The 22,452-nt window shown below is 41.8% G+C and overlaps 1 protein-coding gene across 16 annotated transcripts in view; it reads right to left on the bottom strand.

Moving 5' to 3' along the window:
• Positions 1-22,452, bottom strand: part of sec16a (SEC16 homolog A, endoplasmic reticulum export factor) — a 73,637-nt gene that overhangs the window by 8,960 nt on the left and 42,225 nt on the right. For all 16 annotated transcript variants that reach the window (XM_036977742.2, XM_090235082.1, XM_090235086.1 and 13 more), the window contains 11 exons: positions 21,348-21,590; positions 19,344-19,441; positions 15,020-15,101; positions 14,101-14,218; positions 2,575-2,686; positions 1,951-2,056; positions 1,420-1,560; positions 1,054-1,167; positions 762-963; positions 202-602; positions 70-117 (listed from right to left, as the gene is read on the bottom strand). In XM_036977742.2, the coding sequence (XP_036833637.2) occupies positions 70-117; positions 202-602; positions 762-963; positions 1,054-1,167; positions 1,420-1,560; positions 1,951-2,056; positions 2,575-2,686; positions 14,101-14,218; positions 15,020-15,101; positions 19,344-19,441; positions 21,348-21,590 (1,665 nt within the window). The remainder of the gene's footprint in view (positions 1-69; positions 118-201; positions 603-761; positions 964-1,053; positions 1,168-1,419; positions 1,561-1,950; positions 2,057-2,574; positions 2,687-14,100; positions 14,219-15,019; positions 15,102-19,343; positions 19,442-21,347; positions 21,591-22,452) is intronic.

Raw genomic sequence — 22,452 nt, 5'->3', positions numbered from 1 at the left:
AGACAAACACATGCACACACACTGCCAAAGGTAACAGTGATCTGACACACACGCATGCACACACCCTACCATTTGCATTGAGGACTGTGAAGTAGTCCTGGATCTTCTTCCTGGGCCCTGTGCAAACAAGACAAGAGTTAGTGGTATCAGCATATCTCCTCAAACTATTCCAACAAGGCTGAATGCTCGTAACACACACACCATGTGAGCCATTTGGTCATAGAAGTCCATCTGAGGCGTGAAGGTGTTCCTCTGTGGAGAGGTGGACATGGGAGGAGGCTGTAGTTCCGGTGGACCCGTCGGCTGATAATTGTCAGAGGGCATCTTTTGTGGCTGCTGCATTTGCGGGGGCATCATCTGTTGCTGATGCTGTGGTGGCGCCATCTGCTGGTGCTGAGCTCCAGGAAACATGTCCTTTTTGTCCGGTTGGGGCTGCTGGGGTTGGTAAGGTTGTACAAAGCCAGAGCCTTGGGGAGGGAACCCTGATAAAGGGATCTGGCCAGGTGGTCCAGGGAGACTGGGGGGTACTGGGTAGAACTGGACCCCCTCATTGGGGTGTGGCGGCTGGGAGACCATTCCGTCCTGGAGGATAGTTGGGGGAGCTAGATGGGAGGAGAAGGTTTGTGTGTTTAGTGGTGGCTGCTTATATTTGTGAATTGCTATGGGACATTGGTCATTGCATTGATTAGGAGTCAACAAGTTCTAAAACATGCATGAACAAACACACACCTATCGTGTTACAAGGTGGGCTTGTTGCTCACCTGGAGGCATCAGCTGCACCCCTTGCTGAGGTGGTCCGGGCATGAGTGATGTCATCAGAGGGTTGTCAGAGGTGTGGCCAACCATGTCCAGAGGCTGGGCATATGGCTCAGGCGGGCTGGTCTGATCTAACTCAGAATTGGGGGTGCTGCAGTCATACTGCTGAGGAGTAGCCCTGTCTGCATTGTATGCAATCACTCCAGTCTATGGGGGGGAAAAAATAACAGCCCAGTCAGTTACAGACACCTACAACAACATGAATAGGTTTCTCATACACATTAATAAAACACACACCCTCATCTGTCCATCCAGCTGTCTCAGATTAATCAGCCACTCTGGCTCGTTGAAGAGCTCCTGATCTGCCTTCTCCTTCAGTTGTGGATCGAAGAATCGCATCTTCTCAGACATCTACAATTAACAGCAGACCAGACATTCAAAATTCTCACACATAGTAACAATCAACACCTAAGATATAGGTATGTGAGAGTGAGTGAGTGAGTGAGTGAGAGACTGCGTGTATGAATGAGTGTGTGCGCGCACGCACGTTTGTATTTGTGTGCAAGTATGAGTGAGTAAGTACATGTGTGTTGACAGTGCCCTTGTGTGCGTGTTGTGAGAGCGATTATATGTGGGTGTGTGTGCGCGCACATGTGTGTCTACCTGCATCAGCTGACTGGTGAACACAGGAGAGTGGTAGGACGGCTGCATGAGCACGCTCCTGGAGATAACCTCACAGTAATGGAAGGCCTGAGCACACAGCCCGGCCTCGGCCAGGCGACACGCATAGATCAGCTTGAACACCTAGAGGGAGACGGGAGGAAGAAAGGTCGAAGGTCATGATAGCTGATTTCATCGCACAGAGGCCGGGCACATTCACTTACATTAGGAGTGAAGAGGAAATTCAGCATCTCTTGGAGGGCAGTGGAAGTTGATCAAAATGTTTATTTAATGATAAAACCAATGCGTTTCAGCCTTTCACATCAGGGTTTTACTTAAATTCGGAGAACTGGGATCAGACGGCACTACTCATAAAAATAGAATGACTAGAAGACATTTCTATGCAGCTACTGCCATGCTATACAGCATCTCTAGATGACCATTCAGTCCATTTCTGTAAGATCATAGGGGGAAAGCTTCAGGAGGTATGTCTATGGCGTGTGCTCAAGTTCAGATGTGTGTGTGTGTACTCACCTGGAAGTTGGGCAGGGAGCAGGGCTGGGAACCCAGAGACTGGGCATACTCATATGCCTCCGTCCTCTGGATCGCTTCGTTAGAGGCAAACTGGAAGAATGACAGACTAGCAAGAAAGAGGTCATTAAAGCCTTTGTATGCCATATGCATGAAAGTTCATATTTCTATGTAAGATTATATGCCTGTGAGTTTGTTCCACAGTGTGGCAGCAAAAACAGAGGTGTGTGTGAGAGTGAGAACTGACTGTCCGTGTCCAAATATCCATACCTGCATTCTAAATAATAGGCATTTTGGGTATGTGAAAAAAGATTGTTTTACATTGTGAAATGTCAAAAATTGAGTATGTGTTAAATGCCAGTATGTCATACTCATTTCAGCTATTCATCTAGTAGAATTCGCTGTGCACCATTGAGGAAGAGAATAGTCTTTCGAGCCTCAAATGTGTTTGACAACAGCTGATAATCAGCTGAGGGGACGCGATATTCCCAAATTAACGAATGGCGGGAATCAACGCAATATGTAGTATGTAGTCTGATTACTACAGAGTAAGCAGCTTAAGTAGTAGGCAAGACATTTCCACAACGGCCAACAAGTGAGAAAGGGACAGAGCAGCAGATGTCTAACCTGTGATTTGAGCCGATTAGAACCATTTTGGTGCTCTTTTTGGTGAACACCCCCAAACCAACCTGGGCCATCAGGTAACAGAAGTGGGCCGCATCGGTTAGCCCCTTGGAAGCTGTAACACACGTCAATCGACTGTACCTCAAATTCAACTCAATTTATGAATATCACAGAACTTTGTTCTGACTGTTTTCGGTCAGGATTGCAGCAGGTATATTGCATTTATTATCATAATATATAGTTTGTCATCAACATCATAACCATTAGTGATGGGTGGGGAAAAAATGTTAGTTACATATCGCAATATTACTTTGACCAATATCATATAGATACTTTGACTGCAAGTATTGATTTGTAAAAAGTTAGCGTTAGCTAGCGCTAGTCGGATGTACCTGCGTCAATACGCTGGTATTTTTCATCCTATAACTTGGTCTCCATATTTACAAAAAAATTATAGTTCGCCAACATGTTTTCAAAACTAGTTTATTATGGCTTGTCTCTGCAGCAGACATATAGTGAGCAATATGTTTGGAACATCAAATCACAAAATCAAATGGCAACAATGGAGGCTCCTCAGAAGAGGAAGGAGAGGACCATTCTACTCAGTGAATTTAAGAGAAATAAAAAGTGAAACATTAAAAAGTTATTAAATTCACTATACTACCAAAAGTATGTGGACAGCTGCTCGTCGAACATCTCATTCCAAAATCATGGAGTCGGTCACTCATTTGCTGCTATAACAGCCTCCCACTGTGAAGGCTTTCCACTAGATGTTGGAACATTGCTGCTGGGACTTGCTTCAATTCAGCTACAAGTTCATTAGTGAGGTCGGGCACTGATGTTGGCCGATTAGGCCTGGCTCGCAGTCAGCGTTCCAAATCATAGCAAAGGTGTTTGATGGGGTTAGACATCGCTTTGTGCACAGGGGCATTATCATGATGAAACAGGAAGGGGCCTTGCCCAAACTGTTGCTACGAAGTTCAGAATATCATTGTATGCTGTAGTGTTAGGATTTCCCTTCACTGGAACAGTGAAAAGAAGAAAAAAAAACAGCCCCAGAACATTATTCCTCCTCCTTTACAGTTGGCACTATGCATTGGGCAGGTAGTGTTCTCCTAGCATCCACCAAACCCAGATTTGTCTGTCAGACTGCCAGATGAAGTGTGATTCATCCATTCCGAGAACGCATTTCCACTGCTCAAGTCCCCAATGACGGCGAGCTTTACACCACTCCAGCCAACGTTTGGCATTGCACATGGTGAACTTATGCACATGGTGAACGGCTGCTCGGCCATGGAAACCCATTGCTTGAAGCTCCCGATGAACAGTTCTGGTGCTGACGTTGCTTCCAGAGACAGTTTGGAACTCGGCTGTGAATGTTGCAACCGGAGACAGGCGATTTTTACGCATTACGCGCTTCAACATTCGGCGGTCCCGGTCTTTGAGCTTGTCTGGCCTACCACTTCGCAGCTGAGTTGTTGTTCCTAGACATTTCCACCTCACAATAACAGCACTTACAGTTGACCGGAGCAGCTCTAGCAGGGCAGAAATTTGACGAACTGGCTTGTTGGAAAGGTGGTACCATGTTGAAAGTCACTTCAGTAAGGCCATTCAACTGCCAATGTTTGTCTATGGAGATTGCATGGCTGTGTACTCGATTTTATATAATAGCCGAATCCATTAATTGGTCCACATACTTTTATATATATATTAGTGTATATTCACGTCACCAAATAACTGATTAAAAAACCCAGTTTTGCAATGAAGGTCTACAGTAGCCTCAACAGCACCCTCTATGGTAGCACCATGGTGTAGCCAGAGAACAGCGATTTTCAGTTCTCTGGGTACATCGATATCAATACAAAACCTAGGAGGCTCATGGTTCTCACCCCTTCCATAGGTACACAGAAAGTATGACGTCTTCTGGAGCATTTCTTCGTTCCATCCCCATACAGTTTATTGCAACACGTAGACATTTGTTTCATATTTAATAGGCATACGATATATTTTCATTTAGCCAACCATTTATTAGCCTGCTATGAGTGGACGCAATGTTTATAGTGCACATGAATGTTAGCAAGACTCATGAGGTAGAAGTTCTGTTCATTTGATTTAATGTATTGTTCATATTTCCTGTGTTATGTTAGAGTTCCTTGTGTCTGTGTCCTACAGTGCATTCGGAAAGTATTCAGAAGCTTTCACTTTTTCCAGTATTATTATGGTGAAAATAAGTATTTGGTCACCTACAAACAAGCAAGATTTCTGCCTCTCACAGACCTGTAACAGCTTCTTTAAGAGGCTCCTCTGTCCTCCACTCGTTACCTGTATTAATGGCACCTGTTTGAACTTGTTATCAGTATAAAAAGACACCTGTCCACAACCTCAAACAGTCACACTCCAAACTCCACTATGGCCAAGACCAAAGAGCTGTCAAAGGACACCAGAAACAAAATTGTAGACCTGCACCAGGCTGGGAAGACTGAATCTGCAATAGGTAAGCAGCTTGGTTTGAAGAAATCAACTGTGGGAGCAATTATTTGGAAATGGAAGACATACAAACCACTGATAATCTCCCTCGATCTGGGGCTCCACGCAAGATCTCACCCCGTGGGGTCAAAATGATCACAAGAACGGTGAGCAAAAATCCCAGAACCACACGGGGGGGACCTAGTGAATGACCTGCAGAGAGCTGGGACCAAAGTAACAAAGCCTACCATCAGTAACACACTACACAGCCAGGGAATCAAAACCTGCAGTGCCAGACGTGTCCCCCTGCTTAAGCCAGTACATGTCCAGGCCCGTCTGAAGTTTGCTAGAGAGCATTTGGATGATCCAGAAGAAGATTGGGAGAATGTCATATGGTCAGATGAAACCAAAATCAAACTTTTTGGTAAAAACTCAACTGGTTGTGTTTGGAGGACAAAGAAACAAAGAATGCTGAGTTGCATCCAAAGAACACCATACCTACTGTGAAGCATGGGGGTGGAAACATCATGCTTTGGGGCTGTTTTTCTGCAAAGGGACCAGGACGACTCATCCGTATAAAGGAAAGAATGAATGGGGCCATGTATCGTGAGATTTTGAGTGAAAACCTCCTTCCATCAGAAAGGTCATTGAAGATGAAACGTGGCTGGGTCTTTCAGCATGACAATGATCCCAAACACACCGCCCGGGCAACGAAGGAGTGGCTTCGTAAGAAGCATTTCAAGGTCCTGGAGTGGACTAGCCAGTCTCCAGATCTCAACCCCATAGAAAATCTTTGGAGGGAGTTGAAAGTCCGTGTTGCCCAGCAACAGCCCCAAAACATCACTGCTCTAGAGGAGATCTGCATGGAGGAATGGGCCAAAATACCAGCAACAGTGTGTGAAAACCTTGTGAAGACTTACAGAAAATGTTTGACCTTTGTTATATACCCTTTGTTGGCAATGACAACAAAGTATTGAGATAAACTTTTGTTATTAACAAAATACTTATTTTCCACCATAATCTGCAAATAAATTCATTAAAAATCCTACAATGTGATTTTTCTGGATTTTTTTTCTCATTTTGTCTGTCATAGTTGAAGTGTACCTATGATGAAAATTACAGGCCTCTCATCTTTTTAAGTGGGAGAACTTGCACAATTGGTGGCTGACTAAATACTTTTTTGCCCCACTGTTTGTATTCAGATCTTTTACTCAGTACTTTGTTGAAGCACTTTTTGCAGTGATTAGCCTTGAGTCTTCTTAGGGTATGACGCTACAAGCTTGGCATACCTGCATTTGGGCAGTTTCTCCCATTCTTCTCTGCAGATTCTTTCAAGCTCTGTCAGGTTGGATGGGGAGAGTCACTGCACAGCTATTTTCAGGTCTCTCCAGAGATTCTCCATTGGTTTCAAGTCCAGGCTCTGGCTGGGCCACTCAAGGACACAGAAACCACTCCTGCGTTGTTTTGGCTGTGTGCTTAGGGTCGTTGCCCTGTTGGAAGGCGAACATTCGTCCCAGTCTGAGGTCCAGAACACTCTGGAGCAGGTGTTCATTAAGGATCTCTGTACTTTGCTCCGTTCATCTTTCCCTCGATCTTGAATAGTCTCCCAGTCCCTTCTGCTGAAAAACATCCCCACAGCATGATGCTGCCACCACCATGCTTCACCGTAGGGATGGTGCCAGGTTTCCTCCAGACATAACACTTGGCATTCAGGGCAAAGAGTTCAACCTTGGTTTCATCAGACCACAGAATATTCTCATGGTCTTAGAGTCCTTTAAGTGCCTTTTGGCAAACTCCAAGCAGTCTGTCATGTGCCTTTTACTGAGGAGTGACTTCCGTCTGACCACTCTACCATAAAGGCCTGATTGGTGGAGTGCTGCAGAGATGGTTGTCCTTCTGAAAGGTTCTCCCATTTCCTTTGTGGAGCTCTGGAGCTTGTGTCAGAGTGACCATCAGGTTCTTGTTCACCTCCCTGACCAAGGCCCTTCTCCCCCGATTGCTCAGTTTGGCCGGGCTGCCAGCTCTAGGAAGAGTCTTGTTGGTTCCAAATTTCTTCCATTTAAGAATGGAGGCCACTGTGTTCTTGGGGACCATCAATGATACAGACATTTTTTGATCTGTGCCTCGACACAATCCTGTCTCGGACCTCTACGGACAATTCCTTCAACCTCATGGCTTAGTTTTTGCTCTGACATGCACTGTCAACTGTGTGACCTTATATAGAAAGGTGTGTGCCTTTCCAAAACATGTCCAATCAATTGAACTCACCACAGGTGGATTTCAATCAAGTTGTAGAAACATCAAGGAAGATCAATGGAAACAGGATGCACCTGCACCTCAAAGCAAAGGGTCTGAATACTTACAGTTGAAGTCAGAAGTTTTATGCTGGAGGAAACAGGTACAAAAGTATCTATATCCACAGTAAAACGAGTCCTATATGGCGACATAACCTGAAAGGCCGCTCAGCAAGGAAAAAGCCACTGCTTCAAAATCACCATAAAAAAGTCAGACTACTGTTTGCAACTGCAAATCGGGACAAACTCGTACTTTTTGGAGAAATGTCCTCTGGTCTGATGAAACAAAAATAGAACTGTTTGGCCATAAAAACCATCGTAATGTTTGGAGGAAAAAGGGGGAGACTTGCAAGCTGAAGAACACCATCCCAACTGTGAAGCACGGGGGTGGCAGCATCATGTTGTGGGGAGGTGCTTTGCTGCAGGAGGGACTGGTGCACTTCACAAAATCGATGGCATCATGAGGAAAGAAAATTATGTAGATATATTGAAGCATCAAGACATCAGTCAGGAGGTTAAAGCCTGGTCGCAAATGGGTCTTCCAAATGGACGATGACCCCAAGGATACTTCCAAAGTTGTGGCAAATGGCTTAAGGACAACAAAGTCAAGGTATTGGAGTGGCCATCACATACCCTGACCACAATCCTATAGAGCAAGGAGGCCTACAATCCTGACTCAGTTACACCAGCTCTGTTAGGAGGTATGGGCCAAAATTCACTCAACTTATTGTGGGAAGCTTGTGGAAGGCTACCCAAAATGTTTGACCCAAGTTAAACAATTTAAAGGCAATGCAAACAAATACTAATTGAGTGTATGTAAACTTCTGACCCACTGGGAATGTGATGAAAGAAATAAAAGCTGAAATAAATCACTCTCTACTATTATTCTGACATTTCACATTCTTAAAATAAAGTGGTGATCCTAACTGACCTAAAACAGGGAATTATTACTAGCATTAAATCTCAGGAATTGTGAAAAACTGAGTTCAAATGGATTTGGCTAAGGTTAATGTAAACTTCCGACTTCAATTGTGTTTTTTAAATTGATTTAACTAGGCAAGTCAGTTAAGAACGCATTTTTATTTACAATGACGGCCTACTGGGGGAACAGTGCCTTGTTCAGGGGTAGAAAGATATATTTTTACTTTTCAGCTCAGCGATTCGATTCAGCAACCTTTCATTTACTGGCCTTCCTCCCCAAAAGAAGGTTGTTTTTTAGTTTTAATACATGTGCAAAAATGTCTAAAAACCTGTTTCGCTTTGTCATTATGGGTTATTGTGTGTAGATAGATGAGGGAAAACATTTATTGAAATCATTTTAGAGTAAGGCTGTAACTTGAAGCTAGGGGGCACTATTTTTATGTTTGGAAAAATAATGTTCCCAAAGTAAACGGCCTATTTCTCAGGACCAGATGCTAGAATATGCATATAATTGACAGATTAGGATAGAAAACACTCTCAAGTTTCCAAAACTGTAAAAAATATTGTCTGTGAGTATAACAGAACTGATATTGCAGGCGAAAGCCTGAGGAAAATCCAATCAGGAAGTGCCTCTTATTTCGAAACACTTCTGTTCCTATGCATGTCTCTCCTCTATTTAAAGGGATATCAACCATATTCCTTTTTCTCTGGCTTCCCTAAGGTGTCAACAGTCTTTAGACAAAGTTTCAGGCTTTTATTTTGAAAAATGAGCGTGAAAGATCACATTGCGTAAGTGGATAGGTGGGGGCTCTCAGAGTAAAGCCGCCATTGTTCCTCCTGCTGTTATAGAAAAACCTACACACTCGGTTGAAATATTATAGAATATATATTTTAAAAACAACCCGAGGAATGATTATAAAAAACATTTGACATGTTTCTGTGGACATTATGAAGACTATTTGGAATTTCCGTCTGCGTTGTCGTGACCACTCTTTCCTGTGGATTTCTGAACATAACGCGACAAACGTGACAAACAAACGGAGGTATTTTGGGTATAAAAATAATCTTTATGGAACAAAAGGAACATTTGTTGTGTAACTGGGAGTCTCGTGAGTGAAAACATCCGAAGATCAAAAGGTAAACGGTTAATTTGATTGCTTTTCTGATTTTCGTGACCAAGCTTCCTGATGCTAAGTGTACATAATGCTATGCTATCGATAAATTTACACAAACGCTTGGATTACTTTCGCTGTAAAGCATAATTTCAAACTCTGAGATGACAGGTGGATTAACAAAAGGCTAAATAAATTGTGTTTTGCAATATTGCACTTGTGATTTCATGAAAATGAATATTTTGCTGTTGCGCTATGCTATTCAGCGGTTGCTGACGAAAATGATCCCGCGACAGGGATGGGTAGCGTCAAGAAGTTTTAACAAAATGTTGAAAAAGTGAAGGGGTCTGAAAAATTTCCGAATGCACTGTATGTTTCTATAATTTTTGTTGTGCGTAATAGGAGGACATGCTACCCAGTGTGCATAGAAATAGGCTACGTGGCCTACACTCCACACTATAATAGAAAAGTATTGTTCCATGTATGCATGGTGTTGAAATATCAATAATCATCAAGTCTGATTAAGACGAATGTACCAATGTAACAATGGATGTCGAAACTGCCTTTTACATTGTAGAACCAGTTTATTGGTTGTAATTGCCAAATTGGGTAATTGTATGGTCCTGGGGTCCAAGTGCTTATGTTATTGTAGGCCTACCTGTTTGAGCTCCTGCTGGACAGATTCGATTTGGTTTCTCAAGGGGAGTCTGTACATTTTAGCCCTCTACCTGTGTCCATTTAGATAGGACAGGTTAAGCCTGATACAGAGGCTATTTCTTTTGGGCTATTGCCCGTGTATATTTGGTCAATCTACTTGTATATTTTGTATGATTTGGTGCTTTCACCATTGGATCCCCAATACTACACATCAACCTGCCTTACCTTCTGCTGATTTCAGACCATTACAACTGCTACAAGGTCCCCATTTTACAATTACATAGGTTAATCAAAATGTGTTGTAGACAAAATAATGAAAAGGGCTGTCTGGTAGCCTCAATAAATAGACAAAGATTTATAGTTGAACAAGCATTGGTAGATTTGTTTTTTAGACTCAACTTGAAAACTTGATTGGCTCTTAGAATGGGTGACTTGGACTTGACTCCAGTCTTGACCTGTTCTACTTGGGACTCGACTTGAGACTTGGACCTTGTGACTTGAGTCATGCTTGTGACTCAAATAATAGTGAGTGACTTGGTCCTACCTCCTCCTGCCGGTGTAACTGCTAGCTGTACAGTGTACTGCGTGATTGTAAACCCACAATCCAATCCGTGTACAAACGCGTTAGTTCCAGTTTGTTGACTATAACATTGAAATGGTGATAGTGTAGGCTGTGTAGCGGTTATCGGCTATGGTTTGAAGAGGTTTTTGTCGCTGATCACAAACAGCTGTTTTGTTGTGCACTGAAGTCCACAAGCGAAGGAACAAGTTGAGGAGAGCCCATAGATGCAAGGAATTATACACAAGCAAAGTGGTAATGATGTGGCTGCAATGAAAGTGAACTGTGTGTGCGGATGATCAGCAGTGTGTTCATTTAGCCGATTCTGTTGCAAAACGTTTCTTAATCGGAAGCAAACGGAATGAAACGGGAAGAGATCTCCCTGAATTTGTCCAATAGAAACTATCGTTTTAGTTGGAAAACAGTGTTTTTGCAACTGTTTGGACTAATGATTACACCCTAGGTCACCTAGATGCAGGCAAGAGTGTGCAAGGCGATATTCAATGTGTCACTCTGTCACCTTGATTAGTCCAATGTCTCTCAAATCAAATATTATTTGTCACATGCACTGAATACAACAGGTAGACCTTACTGTGAAATGCTTAATTACAAGCCCATAACCAACAATGCAGTTCAAGAAATAAAGTTAAGAAAATAATAAATAAAATAAAAAGTAACAAAATAACAATTATGAGGCTATATACAGGGGGTACCAGTACAGAGTCAATGTGTGGGGGTACAGGTTAGTCGAGGAAATTTGTACAACTTCTGGGATGCCCACAAGGCCCTCCCCCGCCCTCCCTTCGAAAAATCTGATCACGACTCCATTTTGCTCCTCCCTTCCTAGAGGCAGAAATTCTAAACAGGAGGTACCCGTGCTAAGGACAATTCAACGCTGGTCTGACCAAATCGGAATCCACGCTTCAAGATTGTTTTGATCACACGGACTGGGATATGTTCCGGGTAGCCTCCGAGAATAACATTGACGAATACATATATAGATATATGTACCCACTGTGCCTATTAAAACCCACCCTAACCAGAATCCGTGGATAGATGGCAGCAATTGTGCAAAACTGAAAGTGCGAACCATCGCATTTAAACATGGCAAGGTGACTGGGAATATGGCTGAATACAATTCCCTACGTAAGGCAATCAAACGGGGAAAACATCAGTATAGAGACAAAGTGGAGTCGCAATTCACCAGCTCAGAAACAAGACGTATGTGGCAGGGTTTACAGATAATCACGGACTACAAAAGGAAAACCAGTCACGTTGCGGACACGAACGTCTTGCTTCCGGACAAGCACCTTCGCTTGCTTTGAGGATAACACAGTGCGCCACTGACGAGGCCTGCTACCAAGGACTGTGGGCTCTCCTTTTAAATGGCCGACCGGAGTAAGCCATTTAAAAGCGTGTGTCATGACGTTGCCCTCTTTGGGTGTGGCAAGCCCCATCCCCCTCTCCCTGCCTCCCCCTTTCCTCCTTCAACTAGGCTGTTGTGGTCAGAGAGACATCGTAAATTCCTGAGGATCTCCTCATGGACACACAGTATGGAGAGAGTAAATGTTCATAGAGAACAGGGGAATTTCTTCCACCTCATAGAACTTGAGGTCGGAACAAATTTCATGTTCCGGAGAAAGTATAGAAGATCGGCGAAAAATCCAGCTACGAACTGGTCCATTTGTTACAACTTGGGGAAGCTCATGGGAGACGGTGTGGCCACATTACCATAACGCTGTTTATATAATAGCCTCAGATATGAGGTTTACATCTAATTGTTGTATAAGATGAATGAGTATGATATTGTTTACACAATTTTACAATGTGATTTTGGACTGTTTAATGAAGGAAAACTCAAAAAGGGAATTGGAGTTAACTAAATCAGAGGATCTGAGCCCAGTTAGGGTCAGGCATCCTGGGACAGCCCTTTTCTGCAATTCCGAATAAAACCCAACTTTGAGAAATTATCACCAGACCATGTTTTTCTCCATAAGGAGAGAACAAAGGTTGTCGACCATTGCTGAATATTTGAACCATACCACGTGGTTAAACTCTTACACTATCGATACCGACAGAATAAGAACAAGTCTTTGATATCAATTACTAGTCTGCAGCTAGGAATTCTGTACCATTGAACGCGAGGAACGACAACTGCCGAAACATCCATCTATAACAAATGAATGAATGTCACTTTGAACTATCCCCTCTAACCAAGACAGAGAGAGAGCGAGAGAGGTCGCGATGCCGGTTTAGCCCACTAGGGCACATTCCCCTATCATTTCTTGTAACCACATTTACCTTGTTTGTTTATGCATTTCTGTGAATTACTTAGTTAGTAATAAATAAATTATTTAAGACAATTGATGTATGGATGACTCAGTGAAGACTGGGTTCGTGCAGATAACCAACAATTTATGACGTTTGGAATGAGACTAATGTGAGGTAAAGTAAATAATGCATTAATTCGAAGACTAATTGATCAGATAAAATATCTGAAAAGTTATTTTAGGAAATGATTACTTTGTAATCTGAATATTTGTCCTTGGTGCCCCGACTTCCTAGTTAATTACAGTTACATGATTAATCAGTTGATCGCTTAATACTAATTACAGAGAATCTTTGATAAAAACTATAAGTTGTAAAAGCGTTAACCCTCACAAGGCTGCAGGCCCAGACAGCATCCCTAGCCGTGCCCTCAGAGCATGCGCAGACCAGCTGGCTGGAGTGTTTACGGACATATTCAATCTCTCCCTATCCCAGTCTGCTGTCCCCACATGCTTCAAGATGGCCACCATTGTTCCTGTACTCAAGAAAGCAAAGGTAACTGAACTAAATGACTATCGCCCCATAGCACTCACTTCTGTCATCATGAAGTGCTTTGAGAGGTTAGTCAAGAATCATTTCACCTCTACCTTACACCCTAGATCCACTTCAATTTGCTTACCGCCCCAATAGATCCACAGATGATGCAATCGCACTGCCCTATTCATAGGCTAGGTTGTAGCAACCTCATGATGGGTATAGGGCAAATTAGAGTATCATGTAGTAACCTAAATCTATCGTTGTTACATTAGGCTGGGTGAATGGAATAAGAATGACAGTCATCCAAATTATGCTGTAATAGAAATAAGTCCATGCTTATAAAATGAATAAATAATCGCCCTCCCTAAGCTTAAAAACAGCACTGACCACCACTGAATCGCAATACATATAATACCATGAGGATCGCTATACATATTGTACCGGCACCTAAGTATCGTGACCATATCCTAAGGACCCTAGCAATTCCCAGCCCTAATAACCATCATAATTCATGGTTGATGACAAACTATTATATACTATGATGATAAATCTTAATCTTATATTCATGATAGGGAACATTTCGATGACTTTTACTTGTCAGCGCACAAGAGTTGAGCAACAAACATCCTCCATACATCCTATGCATGTAATGTGATTAAGGACCAGAGTGTCTCCTGAAACTTCTGGCCCACAAATGTGTCCTTTGATGTCTCACCCAGAGTGTCTCCCATGGTGGTGATGGTACGTGTGTCCAGGTCCAAAGTGTGGGTCAGGTTGGACAGCACCATGGCCAGATGGGGGCGCCAGTCGCCCCACTTCTCATCCCCACAGCACTGCAGAGACACTTATGTAACTTTTACAGTATAGTGCTGACCCCAAATTAATTTTCTTGATCCGTTCTTCAATAAGTGCAGTTCAGTATTGAACAGCCAACTTTAATTTCACATTGCTGAAAGATCACTTTTTTATTACTTGAAAATGTTCATTAAGCCACAAGAACAATTTAATTTTAAACATTTAATGTTAAAGGTCCAATGCAGCCATTTTAATCTAATATCATATAATATCTGGGTAACAATTAAGTAACTTACTATGATTGTTATCAATTGAAATGGTCAACAACAAACAAAAATATAGGTTAGCAAAGAGCAATTTATTGTGCAAGAATTTTGCTAGGCTTGTGAGTGGGGAAGGGAAAACTGAAATCTAACAGAGGTTTGGAATTCTCTCTTATTGGTCTATTAACTAATTTACCACCTGGTGATGTCACCAGGCAAGCCAACACTTCATCCACCAAAACAGAATGAACTTTCAGGCAACCTTTTCAAAAAGCTATTACACTAAAAGGGCATTGTCATAATTTCCCCAATTTCACAGTATTACTCAAACCTTATAGTGTGGAAATATATATTAAATACAAGACAATCTCATTTTTGAGATTGGGCCTTTAAATGTAAATTCCTGTTTAAATTAATAATGAATGTAATAAATTAAAATACATTTAAAAAAAATCCTCCGTTCTTTTTGATGAAATAAAAAAATACTCCCTTTTTATCTCAAAATGTAATTTCTGAACAAGACAGCAGTGTGGTTCTGTTATCAAAATAGAAAAGGTATCACAGGGTCATACTCACAGTGGCTGAGGCGGGCATCCTCCCAGACATCAGTTGGTACACTGTCTGCAGAGGGTCGTTGATGGGCAGACTGTTCGCAAACCTGACCACCCCAAGAAAAAAGGATCACAAGTTTAATCTTTTTCAGTCAATACATTCACCTCTTTTTTGGATAGCTAACGTCTTCTGGTATTTTGTGTGTTTTTTCTACGTTGAGCAACTTTTTTGTACATACAATGCCTTCAGAGAGTATTCCTACCCCTTGACTTATTCCACATTTTGCTGTGTTACAACCTGCATTCAAAATGGATTGCATATATTTTCTTCTCCCCTACCTACACACAATATTCCATAACGACAGAGAGAAAAAAAGTTTAGAACATTTATTGAAAACGAAATACAGAAATAAACTAAATGACCAAAAGCTTGCTGGTCCAACATCTCATTCCAAAATCATGGGTATTAATATGGAGTTGGTCCCCCCTTTGCTGCTATAACAGCCTCCACCCTTCTGGGGAGGACTTTCCACTAGATGTTGGAACATTGCTGTGGGGACCTGCTCCTATTCAGCCACAAGAGCATTAGTGAGGTCGGGCACTAGCTCGCAGTCGGTGTTCCAATTCATCCTAAAGGTGTTCGATGGGGTGGAGGTCAGGGCTCTGTGCAGGCCAGTCAAGTTCTTCCACACCGATCCCGACAAACCATTTCTGTATGGACCTCGCTTTGTGCACGGGGGCATTGTCATGCTGAAACAGGAAAACGACACTGTTGCCTAGTCACTTTACCCCTACCTAAATGTACATATCTACCTCAATTACCTCATACCCGTGCACATCAACTCAGTACTCGTACCCCGTGTATACACTGCATTTGGAAAGTATTCAGACCCCTTGAATTTTTTGTGAGATTACAGCCTTATTCTAAAATTGATTAACCTCTGCCAAAAGCCAGCGAAAATGCAGAGCGCCAAATTCAAATAAATTACTATAAAAATCAAACTTTCATGAAAGCACACATGCAAGATAGCAAATTAAAGCTACACTTGTGTATCCAGCCAACATGTCAGATTTCAAAAAGGCCTTTCGGCAAAAGCAAACGATGCTATTATCTGAGGATAGCACCTCCGTAAACTAAAAGAGAACCCATATTTCAACCATGCAGGCGCGACACAAAACGCAGAAATAAAAATATAATTCATGCCTTACCTTTGAAGAGCTTCTTTTGTTGGCACTCCAATATGTCCCATAAACATCACAAATGGTCCTTTTGTTCGATTAATTCCATCGATATATATCCAAAATGTCAATTTATTTGGCGCGTTTGATCCAGAAAAGCACCGGTTCCAACTTGCGCAACGTGACTACAAAATATCTCAAAAGTTACCTGTAAACTTTGTCAAAACATTTCAAACTACTTTTGTAATACAACTTTAGGTATTTAACGTAAATAATCGATACAATTGAAGACGGGATGATCTGTGTTCAATACAGGAGCAAAACAAACTGTAGCTTGCTTTCTGGTCACGTGCCTCTAACAGTACACTTCAAGTGACCCTTGTTCAAGATGGCCGTACTTCTTCATTACAAAAATAAATAACCTCAACCAATTTCTAAAGACTGTTGACATCCAGTGGAAGCGATAGGAACTGCAATAAGGATTCCCAATGAAAACACATTGAAAAGAGAGTGACCTCAAAAAAAAGAAATCTGAATGGTTTGTCTCCGGGTTTCACCTGCTACATAAGTTCTGTTATACTCACAGACATGATTCAAACAGTTCTAGAAACTTCAGTGTGTTTTCTATCCAAATCTACTAATAATATGCTGGGGATGAGTAGCAGGCAGTTGAATTTGGGTATGCATTTCATCCGGACGTGAAAATACTGCCCCGTCACCAAGATGTTAAATCAATCTACACAGAATACCCCAAAATGACAGAGCAAAAACAGGTTTTAGAATTTTTTTTGCAAAATTTGGTAAAAATAAAAAACAAATACTTTACATAAGTATTCAGATCCTTTGCTATATGACTCGAAATTGAGCTCCGGTGCATCCTGCTTCCATTGATCATCCTTGAGATGTTTCAACAACTTGATTGGACTCCACCTGTGGTAGATTCAATTGATTGCACATGATTTGGAAAGGCACACACACCTGTCTATATAAAGAACCACAGTTGACAAATGCACGTCAGAGCCAAAATCAAGCTATGAGGTCAAAGGAATTGTCTGTAGAGCTCCTGAGATAAGATCGTGTCTTGGCTGATCTGGGCGAAGGTGATGGGAGAACCTTCCAGAAGGACAAACATCTCTGCAGCACACCACCAATCTGGCCTTTATGGTAGAGTGGCCAGATGGAAGCAGCTACTCAGTAAAAGGCACATGACAGCCCGCTTGGAGTTTTCCAAAAGGCACCTTACGTATTGTTGTTCCTGTACAGGAACCAAAATCAGCTGAAATTTCAGAGCGCCACCTGTAGTACTCGATAAAACTCAAACTTTCATTAAAACACACATGCAAGGTACTCAATTAAAGCTACACTCGTTGTGAATCTAGCCAACATGTCAGATTTGTAAAATGCTTTTCGGCGAAAGCATGAGAAGCTATTATCTGATAGCATGCACCCCTCGAAATACCTGAACGAGACCTAAACAAAAGATTTAGCGGTAGCCGGCGCTACACAAAACGCAGAAATAAAATATAAAAAACATTCATTACCTTTGACAAGCTTCTTTGTTGGCACTCCTATATGTCCCATAAACATCACAATTGGGTCTTTCCCGATTAAATCCGTCAAAGTATGCCCAAAATGTCAATTTATGAAGGCCGTCTGATCCAAGGAAAATTCACCTTTACAAGACGCAACGTCACATTTTAAAATTAAAAAGTTGCCTATAAACTTTTACAAATCACTTCAAACTACTTTTGTAAACCAACTTTAGGTATTAATAAACATTAATAATCTATCAAATTGATCACAGGGCGATTGGGAAGACCTGAAAATAGCTGTGCAGCGACACTCCCCATCCAACCTGACAGAGCTTGAGAGGAACTGCAGAGAAGAATGGGAGAAACTCCCCAAATACAGGTGTGCCAAGCTTCTCGTCATACCCAAGAAGTCTTGAAGCTGTAATCACTGACAAAGGGTGCTTCAATAAAGTACTGAGTAAAGAGTATAAATACTTATGTATATGTGATATTCTTTGGGCTCCCAAGTGGCGCAGCAGTCTAAGGCACTGCATCTCAGTCATCACTACAGACCATGGTTCGATCCCAGGCTGTATCACAACCGTCCGTGATCGGGAGTTCCATAGAGCGGCGCACAATTGGCCCAGCATCGTCAGGGTTAGGGGAAGGTTTGGTCGGGGTAGGCCGTCATTGTAAATAAGAATTTGTTCTTAACCTTTATTGAACTAGACAAGTCAGTTTAAATATAAATATATATACAGTACCAGTCAAAGGTTTGGACACACCTATTAATTCCAGGGTTTTTATTTATTTACTATTTTCTACATTGTAGAATTATAACTATGAAATAACACATATGGAATCATGTAGTGACCAACAAAGTGTTAGTGTTAAAATATATTTTATATATGAGATTCTTAAGAACCTAAGTGTTTGAGCTTCGAGTTGAGGACCAATCAAATTAGATTCCCTCCATCATCCCTTCATTCTCCAGACCATTTTTGAGGAAGACAAATGAAACATTTCAAATGCTGTGTTAAAAATAGTAGTATCCAAATACAAAATCACGCCACCCATTTATGACAGGGTGAATTTGAAACTTAAAGCGCAATGAAACTTTCATATAACTTAATACAAAAAAAATCTTGATAGAGGGGATAAAGGTGCTTGTGCATTTCACACCAAAGACAGCATTAATGACACGAGGAATAAAAGAAAGACTGCTCTTCTGGTAGCCTATTTCCCACCTTAGCCTGCTGAATAACTTCTTTCATGTTGATTTCGTAAAGAGTTCGGCGTTTGACTAGCTGGGATGTCCACATGCAACATGTATGCGCATTTACAAGCATGGCCGAGTTCTACTCAAGCTAGCGGTAGCTTAAGGATCACTATCCATCCACCTTCGTAACATGGATGAAGCTTACTGAAGCTGGCTAGCTTTAGAAAACCCTGAGTAGATCTAGCTAGATTCCTAGTATAACCCTCTGGTCCCAGATCGGTTGCTGTATAGCCAACTCCTATGATCGTTATCATACCATGTTTGGCAGATCTGGGACCAGGCTAGCAGCATAGATCTGTGTTTAGAATCTTCTTTTTTTGCTGAAGCCCCTGACTAAAGCCATTCGATGTGCATGGGTTGCATGCGTTTTCTTGACTCACCTGGTCATGACGCGAGCATGTGTCCGGCTGTCCATCTTACTGGCCAGCAGCAGGGCGTGGCCCCACAGAGCTCCCTTCATGGCTGCCTCCAGGGCATCCTACACAATAGCACAGGTAGTAAAAAGGATAACACATACAGTGCCTTGCGAAAGTATTCGGCCCCCTTGAACTTTGCGACCTTTTGCCACATTTCAGGCTTCAAACATAAAGATATAAAACTGTATTTTTTTGTGAAGAATCAACAACAAGTGGGACACAATCATGAAGTGGAACGACAATTATTGGATATTTCAAACTTTTTTAATAAATCAAAAACTGAAAAATTGGGCGTGCAAAATTATTCAGCCCCTTTACTTTCAGTGCAGCAAACTCTCTCCAGAAGTTCAGTGAGGATCTCTGAATGATCCAATGTTGACCTAAATGACTAATGATGATAAATACAATCCACCTGTGTGTAATCAAGTCTCCGTATAAATGCACCTGCACTGTGATAGTCTCAGAGATCCGTTAAAAGCGCAGAGAGCATCATGAAGAACAAGGAACACACCAGGCAGGTCCGAGATACTGTTGTGAAGAAGTTTAAAGCCGGATTTGGATACAAAAAGATTTCCCAAGCTTTAAACATCCCAAGGAGCACTGTGCAAGCGATAATATTGAAATGGAAGGAGTATCAAACCACTGCAAATCTACCAAGACCTGGCCGTCCCTCTAAACTTTCAGCTCATACAAGGAGCAGACTGATCAGAGATGCAGCCAAGAGGCCCATGATCACTCTGGATGAACTGCAGAGATCTACAGCTGAGGTGGGAGACTCTGTCCATAGGACAACAATCAGTCGTATATTGCACAAATCTGGCCTTTATGGAAGAGTGGCAAGAAGAAAGCCATTTCTTAAAGATATCCATAAAAAAGTGTCGTTTAAAGTTTGCCACAAGCCACCTGGGAGACACACCAAACATGTGGAAGAAGGTGCTCTGGTCAGATGAAACCAAAATTGAACTTTTTGGCAACAATGCAAAACGTTATGTTTGGCGTAAAAGCAACACAGCTGAACACACCATCCCAACTGTCAAACATGGTGGTGGCAGCATCATGGTTTGGGCCTGCTTTTCTTCAGCAGGGACAGGGAAGATGAAATTGATGGGAAGATGGATGGAGCCAAATACAGGACCATTCTGGAAGAAAACCTGATGGAGTCTGCAAAAGACCTGAGACTGGGACGGAGATTTGTCTTCCAACAAGACAATGATCCAAAACATAAAGCAAAATCTACAATGGAATGGTTCAATAATAAACATATCCAGGTGTTAGAATGGCCAAGTCAAAGTCCAGACCTGAATCCAATCGAGAATCTGTGGAAAGAACTGAAAACTGCTGTTCACAAATGCTCTCCATCCAACCTCACTGAGCTCGAGCTGTTTTGCAAGGAGGAATGGGAAAAAATGTCAGTCTCTCGATGTGCAAAACTGATAGAGACATACCCCAAGCGACTTACAGCTGTAATCGCAGCAAAAGGTGGCGCTACAAAGTATTAACTTAAGGGGGCTGAATAATTTTGCACGCCCAATTTTTCAGTTTTTGATTTGTTAAAAAAGTTTGAAATATCCAATAAATGTCGTTCCACTTCATGATTGTGTCCCACTTGTTGTTGATTCTTCACAAAAAAATACAGTTTTATATCTTTATGTTTGAAGCCTGAAATGTGGCAAAAGGTCGCAAAGTTCAAGGGGGCCGAATACTTTCGCAAGGCACTGTATAGCTAGCTATAGTACACGTAATTACACCACACAGTCAAAATGTCTGAATATGCATCAAGTTCCCATACAATCACATTCTGCAATTTTATCCTGCTTTCACTGCATTTTAGAAGTAATGAAAGTTCTCATACGATTCTGTTACAATGTCGCAAAGCATGTTTTTCACATTGTCTCCTAAAAAGACAAATTTCCTCCTACTCTCCCACTTAACATAAACCAGTAAATTCAAGGTAGATGGCATTCATACCTTCTTGCGACCAAATAGCAGCAGTTCCCTGAAGCGCTCCGTTTCCTTGCCTATGTTCTCGGGGACAGTCATGAAGGTGTCTGATAGGAGGGACAATGGTCCCGTCCCAGGCTCCTCCTCGGCCCGTGCCAGTGGCTCGTTGTTGAAGTCAATCAGGTTGGCCTCGTTAGGTGACTTGCCCGGCAACCACACTGAGCGATGCTCCTTCAGCAACAGATCAGCTATGTCAGTCCCAACCACGGTCTGGGAGAAAAGGGAAGATCGAGGAAGAGGGTTGTTTAGATATATGCCTACACCACAGTCATGGTCAAAATTATTGGCACCCTTGATAAAGATAAACAAAAATTACTATAAATATAGAACACTGAGCTATATTGTATGCAACAACAAATGTACATAATTATTTTATACTAATACAAATTGCTCAAAGAAAATAATTGATTTGCCAAAAACCTGGTTGCCTCTGTCAGGAGGCTGAATCTTGGCCGCAAGTTGATCTTCCAGCAAGACAATTACCCCAAGCTACTGGACTATATGGCCTAAAAATCATATATTGATTCTGTCAAATGTATGGGTGGGTCACGATATACATCTCAATGTGTTTTTTTTTCTAAATAAGCTTTGTTTAAATTTAAAAAAAAATCTAAATAAGCTTTGATGCGGAATTAAAGGTCAATATACTACATTTCTAACAGTCAGGAATAATCTAATGCTATGCTCGTCAGAAACTGAGTAAACATTTTCCACAACATGTTCATTGATACTCTCGTTTTATTATGGTCTGCTTTGTTCTACATTTTGAGTTGAGACATAAAAAGGGTATCGTTAGAAAGGTTAAGTTCTCATCTATTACAGTAAAATAATGTCTAAGCAATTCGGTATCCATATGACGATTGTTGGACCAAACCACAAATACAAATGACGAGTTTAAACTGCTTGTTGTCAGAGAGGAAGAAGTGTCTGTGTGCGAGTGGGAAGGTGCACAGTGCACACAGCACAGTAGGAGCGAAGGAGACGAGACCAACAAGACATAGAACGCTCGTGAAAACAAGAAACTTGATTTGGGACATTGCGCTAAAACATGAACTCAAATTAATTCACCCAG

Source organism: Oncorhynchus mykiss, chromosome 5, assembly GCF_057628025.1.
Source record: "Oncorhynchus mykiss isolate SJ-2025 chromosome 5, ASM5762802v1, whole genome shotgun sequence".
NCBI classification, from domain to species: domain Eukaryota; kingdom Metazoa; phylum Chordata; class Actinopteri; order Salmoniformes; family Salmonidae; genus Oncorhynchus; species Oncorhynchus mykiss.
The sequence above is the reverse complement of the archived record's forward strand: the minus strand, read 5'-3'. Positions and strand labels throughout refer to the sequence as shown.